Genomic DNA, 13,247 nt, shown 5'->3' with positions numbered 1-13,247 from the left:
ATCGGTAGTTGGCCAATATCGGATATCGGCAAAAAGCCATTATCGGACATCCCTAATATATATATATATATATATATATATATATATATATATATATATATATATATATATATATATATATATATATATATATATATATATATATATATATATATTTTATTATGCATAATAAATAAAATAAATACTTGAATTTCTGTGTTCTGGTGGATATCCACTAGATGGCAGCATTGTCCCTGTTTAACTTCTCCGTTCATGATGAGTACCGTAATTTCCGGACTATAAGCCGCTACTTTTTCCCCTCGTTCTGGTCCCTGCGGCTTATACAAGGGTGCGGCTTATTTACGGCCTGTTCTTCTCCGACACCGACGAAGAGGATTTCGGTGGTTTTAGTACGCAGGAGGAAGACGATGACACAATGATTAAAGACTGACTTTTCATATACCGGTAGGCTGGTTATTTTGATAACGTACAGACGAGCACCTTGTATTACTTTGCGCCGTCGTATTATTTGTACTCTGCAAGAATGCTGTTCGCCATGTCAAAGATGTGAAAGTTTGATTGAATGATTGAAAGATTTATTGTTAATAAATGGGACGCTTTGCGTTCCCAAACAGTCATCTCTGTCCCGACAATCCCCTCCGTGGTAGCAGGAACCCCTATATACTACGCTAATTACACATCAAAACCCTGCGGCTTATAGTCGGGTGCGGCTTATATATGGAGCAATCTGTATTTTCCCCTGAATTTAGCTGGTGCGGCTTATAGTCAGGTGCGGCTTATAGTCCGGAAATTACGGTATATCATTTCGGCTACCGTGTTCAATGGAGAAGTCTGTTTTACAAAATTTACAGGCAACATACACCTTCCCCTTCGAACTGTCCTGGATGAACTGAAATTCTTGTTTCCATTCGTTTTGGAACTTGCAAGCGTATTTCTTCATCTTGCTCGTCGACGGCGTCGCCATGTCCGCCAAGGTCCGCATTGAGCTGGAGGGGGCGTGGCCTCCAGCTCCGGCTGAATACCAGGAGTTTGTCAGGAGAAAATCTCTGCCGGGAGGTTGTCGGGAGAGGCGCTGAATATCGGGATTCTCCCGCTAAAAACGGGAGGGTTGGCAAGTATGCATGAATTACTTGCTGGATAAGAATGTTGATACATGTAACTGTCAGGTGTACAATTTACTATTAAAGTCAAATCAAATTACTGCAATAATTTAATTGATTGGATGTATAACTAAGTGGAGGAGTTAATGTACCTCGGAGTCTTGTTCACGAGTGGGGGAAGAGTGGATCATGAGATCGACAGGCGGATCGGTGCGGCGTCTTCAGTAATGCGAACTCTGTATCGATCCGTTGTGGTAAAGAAGGAGCTGAGCCGGAAGGCGAAGCTCTCAATTTACTGGTTGATCTACGTTCCCATCCTCACCTATGGTCATGAGCTTTCGGTTATGACCGAAAGGACAAGATTACGGGTACAAGCGGCCGAAATTAGTTTCCTCCGCCGGGTGGCGGGACTCTCCCTTAGAGATAGGGTGAGAAGCTCTGCCATCCGGGAGGAGCTCAAAGTAAAGCCGCTGCTCCTCCACATCGAGAGGAGCAAGACGAGGTGGTTCGGGCATCTGGTCAGGATGCCACCCGAATGCCTCCCTAGGGAGGTGTTTAGGGCACGTCTGACCGGTAGGAGGCCACGGGGAAGACCCAGGACACGTTGGGAAGACTATATCTCCCGGCTGGGATCCCCTGGGAAGAGCTGGACAAAGTGGCTGGGGAGAGGGAAGTCTGGGCTTCCCTGCTTAGGCTGCTGCCCCCGCGACCCGACCTCGGATAAGTTGAAGAAGATGGATGGATGGATGGATTGATGTATAACTCTTTGGATAATGGGATAGTGGTATAGCTCGGTTGGTAGAGTGGCCGTGCCAGCAACTTGAGGGTTCCCAGGTTCGATCCCCGCTTCCTCCATCCTAGTCACTGCCGTTGTGTCCTTGGGCAAGACATTTTACCCACCTGCTCCCAGTGCCACCCACACTGGTTTAAATGGAACTTAGATATTGGGTTTCACTATGTAAAAGCGCTTTGAGTCACGAAAGAAAAAGCGCTATATAAATATAATTCACTTCACTAGAGTGATGATGATGATGACGAAGCTTGGAAAGGTGGACGTAAACGGAAAGAGTGAGACATGGTTTTACATATTTGATAAATCAAGCATTAATATGTGTTAATAGAGTAATCATCTTATTTTGGTCTGACAGTTAATTTTTCGACAGCTGACTCAGGAACCCGGGTTGTTGGCTGCCATGGCAACACTTCCCTCTGGAGTGCCAGGGCAGTAAACCCACAAACCAGGAAACCCATCAGAAACAGGGACATTATCTTAATTATTCTATAGCCTTCTTGTCTTCTTTGTTAGAACATACACAAAACATGTCAGCCTGCTGATGAAAATTATTCCCTTCAGTCCTTTGGGCTTCTTATCTCCATGCTCCCCACTCCCCACTCCCCACACGACCATCTACACTCTCCCGCTGAGAAACAGCATTAATCCTCTATGGTGACAGATGCTCCGTCTCTCTCTCTCTCTTTCTCTCTCTTTCTCTCTCTCTCTCTCTCTGTCGCTCTCCCTCTCGCTCTCGCTCTCTCTCTCACTAATGAGTGTGTATGTACATTCGCAGGAGTGGAAATGAGGAAAAGCTAATGGCCTTGCTCACGCCGCTTAATGTCAACTGCCACGCGAGTGACGGCCGCAAGGTAAGAACAAATGTTTGCTGCATGCAAAGAAAACAAAGGTCCAACCTCAACCTCTGGAAACACATTAGGGGGACACAACCATCCACCTGCTGTGTTGTGGTTATTGTTTCCTGCAAATGCTCTCATGGGCAGTTGCAGGCCTTTGTTGTATCATATTACCCAATCACCTGTAGACAATAGCAGTGTAGTAGACGTTGACACCAAATATCCATCAATCCATTTTGTACCGCTTGTCTTTCTCCAGTTTTCAGGAGGGCTGGAGCCTATCCTCGCTGCACAATGAATTGATAAATGATAGCGATGTGACGTTCGCAAACGAGTCAAGTCTTTTGAACGTGTCTTTCAATTAAACAATAAGAAGCGATTTGCAGTTGTCATTCGTTGTAGTACTTTTGAGAGACGTTCTTTATGCAAATTGCCCATGCTGCCTTTCCAGAATCAAATTCAGGATCAGAATCAAAATCAGCTACATTGGCTTTATTTATTAAAAGAGTAATGACATCACCCATTTAGAGTCGTCCCAAAAGGCTCTATACATGTTAACGCTATCATGCACATGAACTCACGTAGGCAGGTAAATTAAGGGGGGGAGTATATTAGGCACCTGAACCTACTTGAGCCTTTTAGCCGCTGTACTTGGAATTAGAAAGAAATATTAGCAACTGGAAAAGAAAAAGTGAACAAAAGTCAAAGAAAACGTAGCATTTGGTTGCACTTCGCGGGGGTGATGACATGCAAGGTAAAGTGGACATAGTGAGGTTACTGTCAAAGACTGGTAAAATGGAACCTTCTTGTGGAATGTTTACAAAAGCCAAATATAATAAAAATAAATTAAAAATAATTATATCCTATATGTTTTTATTGGGGCAGCATGGTGGGGGAGGGGTTAGTGCGTCTGCCTCACAATACGAAGGTCCTGGGTTCGATCCTGCACTCTGGATCTTTCTGAGTGGAGTTTGCATGTTCTCCCCGTGACTGCGTGGGTTCCCTCCGGGTACTCCGGCTTCCTCCCACCTCCAAAGACATGCACCTGGGGATAGGCTGATTGGCAACACTAAATTGGCCCGAGTGTGTGAAAGTGAGTGTGAGTGTTGTCTGTCTATCTGTGTTGGCCCTGCGATGAGGTGGCGACTTGTCCAGGGTGTACCCCGCGTACCGCCCGAATGCAGCTGAGATAGGCTCCAGCGACCCCGAAAGGGACAAGCGGTAGAAAATGGATGGATGTTTTTATTGGTGTAATGTATACATTTTGATTTATTGCTCAAACTTTTATCTTATTTCCTTCCATGAGTGATTGTTTCCTTAATTAAAACTTGTTTTGAAAAAATAAATATAGGGACGAGCCAGTCTTTGAAACGGCTCTTTTAAAGGAACAGCTCCTCTAGATCCGGCTCCCTTCAAAGAGCCATAAATCCCATCTCTAATAAATGATCACTCACAGTGATTGTGTACATGCTGCTAATTTTTTAAATCCTGCTCCTCAAATCTGAGGTTATGCTTGTTTCTATCCATTGGGCAGATTTTTTTTAAAGTCTAAGATGCCACGTTGGACTATGAATTTTTATATAGTTTAGGAAGGGAACACCACCAGTTTGTGACCTCCTTTTTAGTGCTGTAAAGCAAGGGGTTTCCAAACTTTTTGATTCAGGGGCCACATTGGGCTATAAAAATGACAAATTCATATATAGACAACACTATACAAAAAATGTTTAATAAAAAATAAATACAAATAAATATATATATATATATATATATATATATATATATATATATATATATATATATATATATATATATATATATATATATATATATATATATATATATATATATATAAATATATATATATATATATATATATATATATATATATATATATATATATATATATATATATATGTATATATATGTATATATATGTATATGTATATATATATACAGCATATACAGTATATATACTGTACATATATATACAGTATACATAAATACATATATACATGGTGTAATTTAAAATTTTGTATGGATCTTTGACGTCTTTTGGGATGTCAACATATACAAAATATTCTGATGGTCAGACTGAGGATGCTGGCGGATTGCACAGTTTGCTGTAAAGCATCCCTATCCATACATTATTGGGCTGAAACAGTTCACACAATCTGATTTTATGACGGTTTGCGGTCACGGTGTTCGGTTTGGTTCAGAATCAGCTTTATTGGCCAGGTTTGCTTAGCAAACAAATAATTTGACTTAGTAGTATTAGCCAGTCAACTGTGGTAATTTCATGTGTTAACATGGCCCTAGTCTACATTGTCAAAAAGAAGGGCTGGCACTAAAACATACTTTCTAATTGTCATTTTAATTGTCTTGTCCTTTGTATATGTAAAATGTGTTTTATAAATAAAAAGAGATGAGACAAGCGAAACTGTCATTTATTTATTTGAAGTGTGTATCTCTCTCTCTCTCTCTCTCTCTTTCTCTCTCTCTCTGTGTTTGTTTGTGTGTGATTTTTTCTCTCTCTCTCTCTCTCTCTCTCTCTCTCTCTCTCTCTCTCTCTCTCTCTCTCTCTCTCTCTCTCTGTGTTTGTTTGTGTGTGATTTTAAGTAACATTTGTATATAGTGATATACTGTATATCGTTATCTGGAAAATTACTACCTATATCAGGTTATATAAATTGTTCCATATTGCACAGCATTAGGCTCAATGTTGACTACCTTGTTTGTAGGCCTTGGGTCAGCTTTGCTCAGTAGCAGTATCGTAGCTTGTGAGTTCTATCCGAGGCGTACTTGTTGCTTGTTGAAAACTTTACCCGATAACCTGCCTTGATGATTTGGCTATTACAATTCTTGACAGTCTGTACAGAGACTATACTGTAACAAAAATGCTTATATTTTGTTTTGTGTTTTATTTCATTCATATAAGGTAAAACAAAAAAACAATCAACATAACATTTAAAATAAATAATGAATGAAAAGGAGCAGAAATTATTATCAAATCAAATCAAATCAACTTTATTTATTTATAAAGCACATTTAAAATTTACCACAGGGGTAGCCAAAGTGCTGTACAATGGGCAGGTTAAAAGATAATACGAGAACCGAGCAAACACAACACAACACAAACAGAGCACAATAAAAAATAAATAACTAAAATAAATAGAACATAAAAACTGGTTCACAGCAGGTGTATTATGGGGCGCCATAGCAGGATGGATATCACTCAGTGTTAAAAGCCATGGAATAAAAGTATGTTTTTAAGAGAGATTTAAAAACAGGAAGAGAAGAGGCCTGTCTAACACTCAGAGGTAGGTTGTTCCAGAGCTTGGGAGCAGCAGCGGCAAAAGCTCTGTCACCTCTAAGCTTCAGCCTTGTGTCAGGGACCGTCAGTAGCACCTGATCGGCTGATCTTAGGGATCGGGTGGGGCAGTAAGGCTGAAGGAGGTCGGAAAGATATGTTGGAGCGAGGTTGTTTAGACATTTAAAAACAAATAGAAGGAGTTTAAAATTATAAGTTATATATTATAACTTATATCTGCCCCCTATTCATACATTTCCAATATTCGTTGTTCAATTCAGAAGACTGGCTATATTTATATATATTTTTTATATTTTTATTGTATTATTTTTTTTTTTTTTTCATAACATACAACAAATAACTAACCATGGAAACAATCATTTACTCCAAGTGAACCATATGAGTTGTCTACATGTATGCACATTGATACTAGTAGAAAATTTGCAGTTACATTTATTAAAACAAACACAGACATGAGAGACTGAGAATTGTGAGTGTGGCAATCAGAAACATACCTTCTTGTGAAAGACAATAACTTAGGAATGTAGGCTGAGTAATGAAAACGTTGTTTGTGACAAACGCATGGTAGCTTTGCGCAGTGGCAGTATTATTATTGCTATTATTATTATTATTATTGCTATTGTTATTTTTATCATTATTGCTATTTGAAAACTTTACTCAATACCCCGCTTTGACAACTTGAAAAACAATTGGCTATGGACATTTTTGACGGTCTGTACTGTACAGCAAACTGATGTGACCGGATATCCGGTTCGAAAAGTGGCAGGTTTGGCTAGGCCGGTTACAGCCCTTCAATCGATAAAGGTGCAGTTGTGAATATTTTGGTTAATCAAGTGTAGATGAAGCCTCATGAGGCATTGAACCACTTGAGCCAATTGGTTAAAAAAATTCTCAAAGCTTCAATGCATGCTTCGGCACAAGACACAACCTGCTGGTCAAACAGCTGCATTTTCACCACATAATTAATTTGTGGTGCATTGAATTGTTGCTCTGTTATGGCTCCTGGAAATGACAATGAATTACAATGAATGTTTGACCGAATGGTTTTGCGAGTTAAATTAACACAGGAAATAGAAAAAAAAAAATGTTTCGTTATGGGAGTAGACTTGCTAGGTTTTATTTTGAATATTTTGTTGGTACACTTACAAGTAAACACATATGGTTAGTGACAAAGTAAAATGTGTATCGTTTAATGATAATGGGCTATTGAACCCAATTAAACGCTGTAAAATCTTATCAAAAATGAGGACAGAACAAGCCCACATAGTATATTTACAGGAGACCCATTTGGCTGACAAGGAGCATGTTAAACTAAAGAGAATGGGCTTCATTCATTTGTTTTTTTCGTCATATAAATTAGGACATAGGAGAGGAGTTGCTATCCTCATCTCAAAAAAGCTACATTTTGAAAAAGTACTGGAATTTGGTGATAAGGAGGGTAGATTTATTTTAGTAAAGGGAAAGATAGATGGGAACCCAATCACCTTATTGAATGTCTATGTACCCCCAGGGAATAATATTAATTTCTTCCAAAAAATCACCAATATTATGGTAACAGAAACCTAAGGTCTTTTGATTTGTGGTGGGGATTTAAATATATATTAACAGCCAAAATTGGACTCCTCTATTATAAAAATACATAACGTTAAACCCCTTTATAAGAAAGTAAACACACTTTTTGAGGAAGTAGGCTTAATTGACATATGGCGAGACTTTTTCCCAGACAGAAGGGATTATACTTATTTCTCTGCTCTGCACTGTCTTTATACAAGAATAGATTATTTTCTAACATTTGGGAAGGACAAAGATAAAATATGTACCTGTGAAATTGGGATGATAGATCTAAGTGACCATGCACCTATATACCTATCTATTGACTTTAATCTGAGGGCAAAAAATAATACATGGAAACTAAATTCAAGTCTGCTGAATGACCTATCCTTTAAGACGGCGTGGCGAAGTTAGTAGAGTGGCTGTGCCAGCAATCGGAGGGTTGCTGGTTACTGGGGTTCAGCCCCCACCTTCTACCATCCTAGTCATGTCCGTTGTGTCCTTGGGCAAGACACTTCACCCTTGCTCCTGATGGCTGCTGGTTGGCGCCTTGCATGGCAGCTCCCGCCATCAGTGTGTGAATGTGTGTGTGAATGGGTGTATGTGGAAATACTGTCAAAGCGCTTTGAGTACCTTGAAGGTAGAAAAGCGCTATACAAGTATAACCCATTTATCATTTATTTATAAGACACAAATTAAATCTGAAATTAGACTCTTCTTGGAGTTCAATGACACAGGAGAGGTTTCGCCTCCCATGTTATGGGACACCCTTAAAGGCCTACTGAAATGATTTTTTTTTATTTAAACGGGAATAGCAGATCCATTCTATGTGTCATACTTGATCATTTCGCGATATTGCCATATTTTTGCTGAAAGGATTTAATAGAGAAAATCGACGATAAAGTTCGCAACTTTTGCTCGCTGATAAAAAAAAGCCTTGCCTGTACCGGAAGTAGCGTGATGTCACAGGAGCTAGTATTCCTCACAATTCCCCATTGTTTACAATGGAGCGAGAGAGATTCGGACCGAGAAAGTGATGATTACCCCATTAATTTGAGCGAGGATGAAAGATTCGTAGATGAGGAACGTTACAGTGAAGGACTTGAGAGACAGTGATGGACGTATCTTTTTTCGCTCTGACCGTAACTTAGGTACAAGCTGGCTCATTAGATTCCACACTCTCCTTTTTTTATTGTGGATCACGGATTTGTATTTTAAACCACCTCGGATACTATATCCTCTTGAAAATGAGAGTCGAGAACGCAAAATGGACATTCAGTGCCTTTTATCTCCACGACAATACATCGGCGAAATGCTTTAGCTACGAGCTAACGTGATAGCATCGTGCTTTAACTGCATATAGAAACAAAAAAATAAAGGATAGAAGGAAGGATAGATAGAAAATCAACAATACTATTAAACCGTGGACATGTAAATACAAGGTTAATGCTTTCCAGGCTGGCGAAGGTTAACAATGCTGTGCTAACGACGCCATTGAAGCTAACTTAGCAACTTAGCAACGGGACCTCACAGAGCTATGCTAAAAACATTAGCTCTCCACCTACGCCAGCCAGCCCTCATCTACTCATCAACACCCGTGCTCACCTGCGTTCCAGCGATCGGCAGAAGGACGAAGGACTTCACCCGATGCGTTTGGCGGCCCGGAGACGTAGGAAGTCAAGGTGAGGTCGGCGGCTAGCGCGGCTAGCGCGGCTAGCGCGGCTAGCGCGGCTAGCGCTCCAACAAAGTCCTCCCGGTTGTGTTGCTGTAGTCCGCTGCTAATACACCGATCCCACCTACAACTGTCTTCTTTGCAGCCTTCATTGTTCATTAAACAAATTGCAAAAGATGTCCAAAATACTGTGGAATTATGAAATGAAAACAGAGCTTTTTGTATAGGATTCTACGGGTACCATAACTTCCGTTACTCTGACTTCGTCACGCGCATACGTCATCATACCGCGACGTTTCAGCCGGATATTTCCCGGGAAGTTTTAAAAGTCACTTTATAAGTTAACCCGACCGTATTGGCATGTGTTGCAATGTTAAGATTTCATCATTGATATATAAACTATCAGACTGCGTGGTCGGTAGTAGTAGGTTTCAGTAGGCCTTTAAGGCTGTTTTAAGAGGGAAAATTGTAGCAATATCTTCATTTAAGAAAAAAAATGAGAATACAAAATCAGATGACTTAAAAACCCTAACTAAAAGAATTACAAAGAAGACACAAACTAGATTTGGCACAGGATACATTAAGGGAAATAAGAAATATTAGGAATGAAATTAACAGTTTGGCCAGACAAGAAATAAATAAAAATCTAATGTTTCTGAAACAGTAACAGTATGAAATTGGCTCTAAGTCTGAAAATATTGGCCTGGAAACTAAAAAAAAAGATAGCAGAAAACACAATTCATAAAATCAGGGATCCAAGAACAAAAGTGATAAAAACTAAACCAAACAAAATTCAGGAAGCCTTCGAACATTTTTATAAAACGTTATACTCTGAGGTCTCTTGTAGGAGCATAACCCAAATTGACAGCTTTCTGAACCTCCTGGATTTACCTATTTTAGATGAAAAACAAAACCAAACAATGTCTGCAGATATAACTGAAAATGAATTAAAAGTTGCAATTAGTAGGCTTAAATTAAGTAAATTGCCAGGATCAGACGGTTACACGGCAGAGTGGTATAAAGAATTTAAAAAATAATTAATACCTGTTTTACTCCCCACATTGAATTGGGTCTTAAAAAGGCACAAACGCCACTTAGTTGGAGGGAGGCAATTATCTCAGCAACACCAAAAGAAGGCAAGGGTAGAATTGAATGTGGATATTACAGGCCAATATCGGTTCTCAATGTAGATTATAAACTATTTACTTTCATTATGGCCAAACGATTAGAAGATTTCTTACCTATATTGATCATAATGATCAAACAGGTTTTATATATCAACGCCAAACACAAGACAATATAAGAAAGACACTACATATTATGATCATATACAAAGAAAAAACATCAAAGCAATTGTTATAAGTGTGGATGCTGAAAAGGCCTTTGACTCTGTCAATTGGAATTTTCTTTACAGAGTTCTATATCAATTCGGCTTTCAGGATACAATCATTAAAACTATACAGGCACTATATAATAATCCTACTGCTAGGATTAAAGTCAATGGATACTTATCAAATAGTTTTACCCTAGAAAGGGGCTCTAGACAGGGATGTGCATGGTCACCTGTTTGCATTATATCTGGAGCCTTTAGCTCAGTCTATCAGACAAAATGAAGATATTAAGAGAATTATGATTAAAGGATGAGAGTATAAATTGGCCTGCTATGCGGACGACATTTTGGTCTACCTCGGGCACCCAACATACTCGCTCCCTAAATGAATGCAATCATTTGAACTGTATGGTCAACTATCAGGATATAAAATCAATAAAGGTAAAACCCATCTACTCTCATATAATTATAACCCACCAGGGGAAATCAGAAGTAGTTACCCCCTGATATGGCAAACAGAGTCTTTTAAATACCTGGGCATTAATTTGTCAAAGATCTAACAAAATTATCAGAATACAATTATGTACCCATGCATAAAAAAAATAAAAGATGACATAGCAAGATGTAACTTAATTCCTTTTTTTAGCCTTAGTTCTAGAATTGATTCCATTAAAATTAATGTATTGCCAATACTGCTGTACCTATTTCAAACCCTGCCAATAGAGATGAACCAAAACCAATTCAATGCATGGGACAAATTGCTATCAAGGTATATATGGCAAAGTAAAAGGCCAAGAGTTTGTCTCAAAACTTTACAATTGGTCAAACAAAAGTGAGGATGGGGTTTACCTTGCCGATGAGAGCAGTGATATGCTGGTGCAACCCGTCATACGTTGCGCAATCTAAAATTATTGAAGAAGAAATGCCCTCCATCCCCATACAAGCAGGACAGCAATTTACAAACCTACATAAATAACATTGATAACCCATGGGTAAAATGGACCCTTAAAGTGTGGAAAATAATCATAAAGGAATACAAAATCGAGAGTGATATTGCAGTTCTTAAATGGTGTGCCTATGATACAGAGTTTACACCTAATAAATTAGACTCAAGATTTAAGGACTGGATATCTATGGGTATAACAGCTTTATGTAGTGTAATGAAAGATTAAAAAAAATGCTAAGTTTTGAAACTATTAAAAGGGCATATACTGTATATTAGAAAACCAAGACTTCTATCGATATTTGCAGTTGCGGCATTTTGTTAATATGAAGGTGAAAAGTGTCACAAAGACGAGTATATGAGGGAACTCTCCTGAAGGAATCAATAAAGTACTATCTATCTATCTATCTATCTATATGTTTGATTGAACTGTTTACAAAAGCCTACAATTCAGAAATTATTGATAAAACTGTTTCATGCGTGTATAAGGGTCTGTTGAATATGAAATCATACTCAACTTCATATATTAAAACAAAATGGGAGAAGGAAGGAGGGATAACTATATCTGAGGAAGAATGGACAATAATATGGAAATATTAATGGACTTGTACCAGCTCACCCAAGTGGAGGGAGTTTGGCTGAAAAAGTTTGATCAGATTTTTTTATTACACCTTCTCAGAAGTCTCACTATGATAACTCCCCTGCCTGTTGGGATACATTTTGGGAATTCAAATGCAAACCACTATCATGTTTTCTGGGACTGCTCCGCCATAAAGGACTATTGGAAAGAGATACACCAAGCTCTACAGGATATTTTCAAACGTGAAATACCCCTTGAAAGTAAAACTTTGTTTTTCGGACATGTACCTCAGGACTGGCTGAAGAAAGATAAACACTTAATGAATATCCTACTGGTGGCTTGTATAAAGACCATTACTAAGAAATGGATATCCCAGGAGAGCCCAACTTTGAAGCAATGGATGGAAATCACAATGGACATATGCTGTATAAAATGGAGAAGATAACTGCCTTTATTAATTAATTATTAATTATAAATTGGAGAAATGTATTGGGCTCTGCGGGGTTGGGTTGGGGCGGGCGGGGACTGGCTTTGTTTGGCGGGGGTGGGCTCGCGTGGCGTCACGCTAAAGTGGTCTGGTGTGGGTCACGGGCCGTGGGGGTGGGGGGGGGGGGCGGCGGCTTCCTGGCCGTAGTTCCTGGTTGTCGGCCGCATGGACTGGGGGGGATGTCCGGGCCCTCTACTCCTCCTACTTATAGCACACACAGTCACACATATTTAGGACTTTGGGGGATTGTCCTGCGGGGAGGCATGGCGGGGGGATGAGGATGCCTCCTATGGGGCTCCAGTCCTCCTGTCTTGTCCCCTGCTCGTCCATCCCTCAATCTTAGCTGCATATTAGACACTTAGGATTTGGAGGGCTCGGCTTGGTGGGGACCCACCAAGACCTTGATATCCCCCAATTTTAATCGCATTATTAGTTCCCACAAGCATACATATCTCACTCACGCTACACTACACGCATCAATAGGGACTGGAAGTCGGCTGTAATGGTTGACCTCCTAATTTTAACTACACAGTAGACACTCTGGGGGCCTTGTACACATGCATGTGGGGGGGTTGGGGTTCGGCGCACCCCTCATTGCCTCGTCGGCCGGCGCAGATTCCGGGGACT

General features: G+C 39.7%; 1 protein-coding gene and 1 pseudogene across 6 annotated transcripts in view; both read left to right on the top strand.

The window, feature by feature from the left end:
* The window catches only part of LOC133638459 (poly [ADP-ribose] polymerase tankyrase-1), a 312,114-nt gene that overhangs the window by 153,912 nt on the left and 144,955 nt on the right, over positions 1–13,247 (top strand). For all 6 annotated transcript variants that reach the window (XM_062031088.1, XM_062031089.1, XM_062031094.1 and 3 more), the window contains one exon: positions 2,669–2,744. In XM_062031088.1, the coding sequence (XP_061887072.1) occupies positions 2,669–2,744 (76 nt within the window). The remainder of the gene's footprint in view (positions 1–2,668; positions 2,745–13,247) is intronic.
* Positions 5,478–5,605, top strand: LOC133639118 (U4 spliceosomal RNA; annotated as a pseudogene).

This window comes from Entelurus aequoreus, linkage group LG21, assembly GCF_033978785.1.
Source record: "Entelurus aequoreus isolate RoL-2023_Sb linkage group LG21, RoL_Eaeq_v1.1, whole genome shotgun sequence".
Lineage (NCBI taxonomy): Eukaryota > Metazoa > Chordata > Actinopteri > Syngnathiformes > Syngnathidae > Entelurus > Entelurus aequoreus.
The sequence above is the reverse complement of the archived record's forward strand: the minus strand, read 5'-3'. Positions and strand labels throughout refer to the sequence as shown.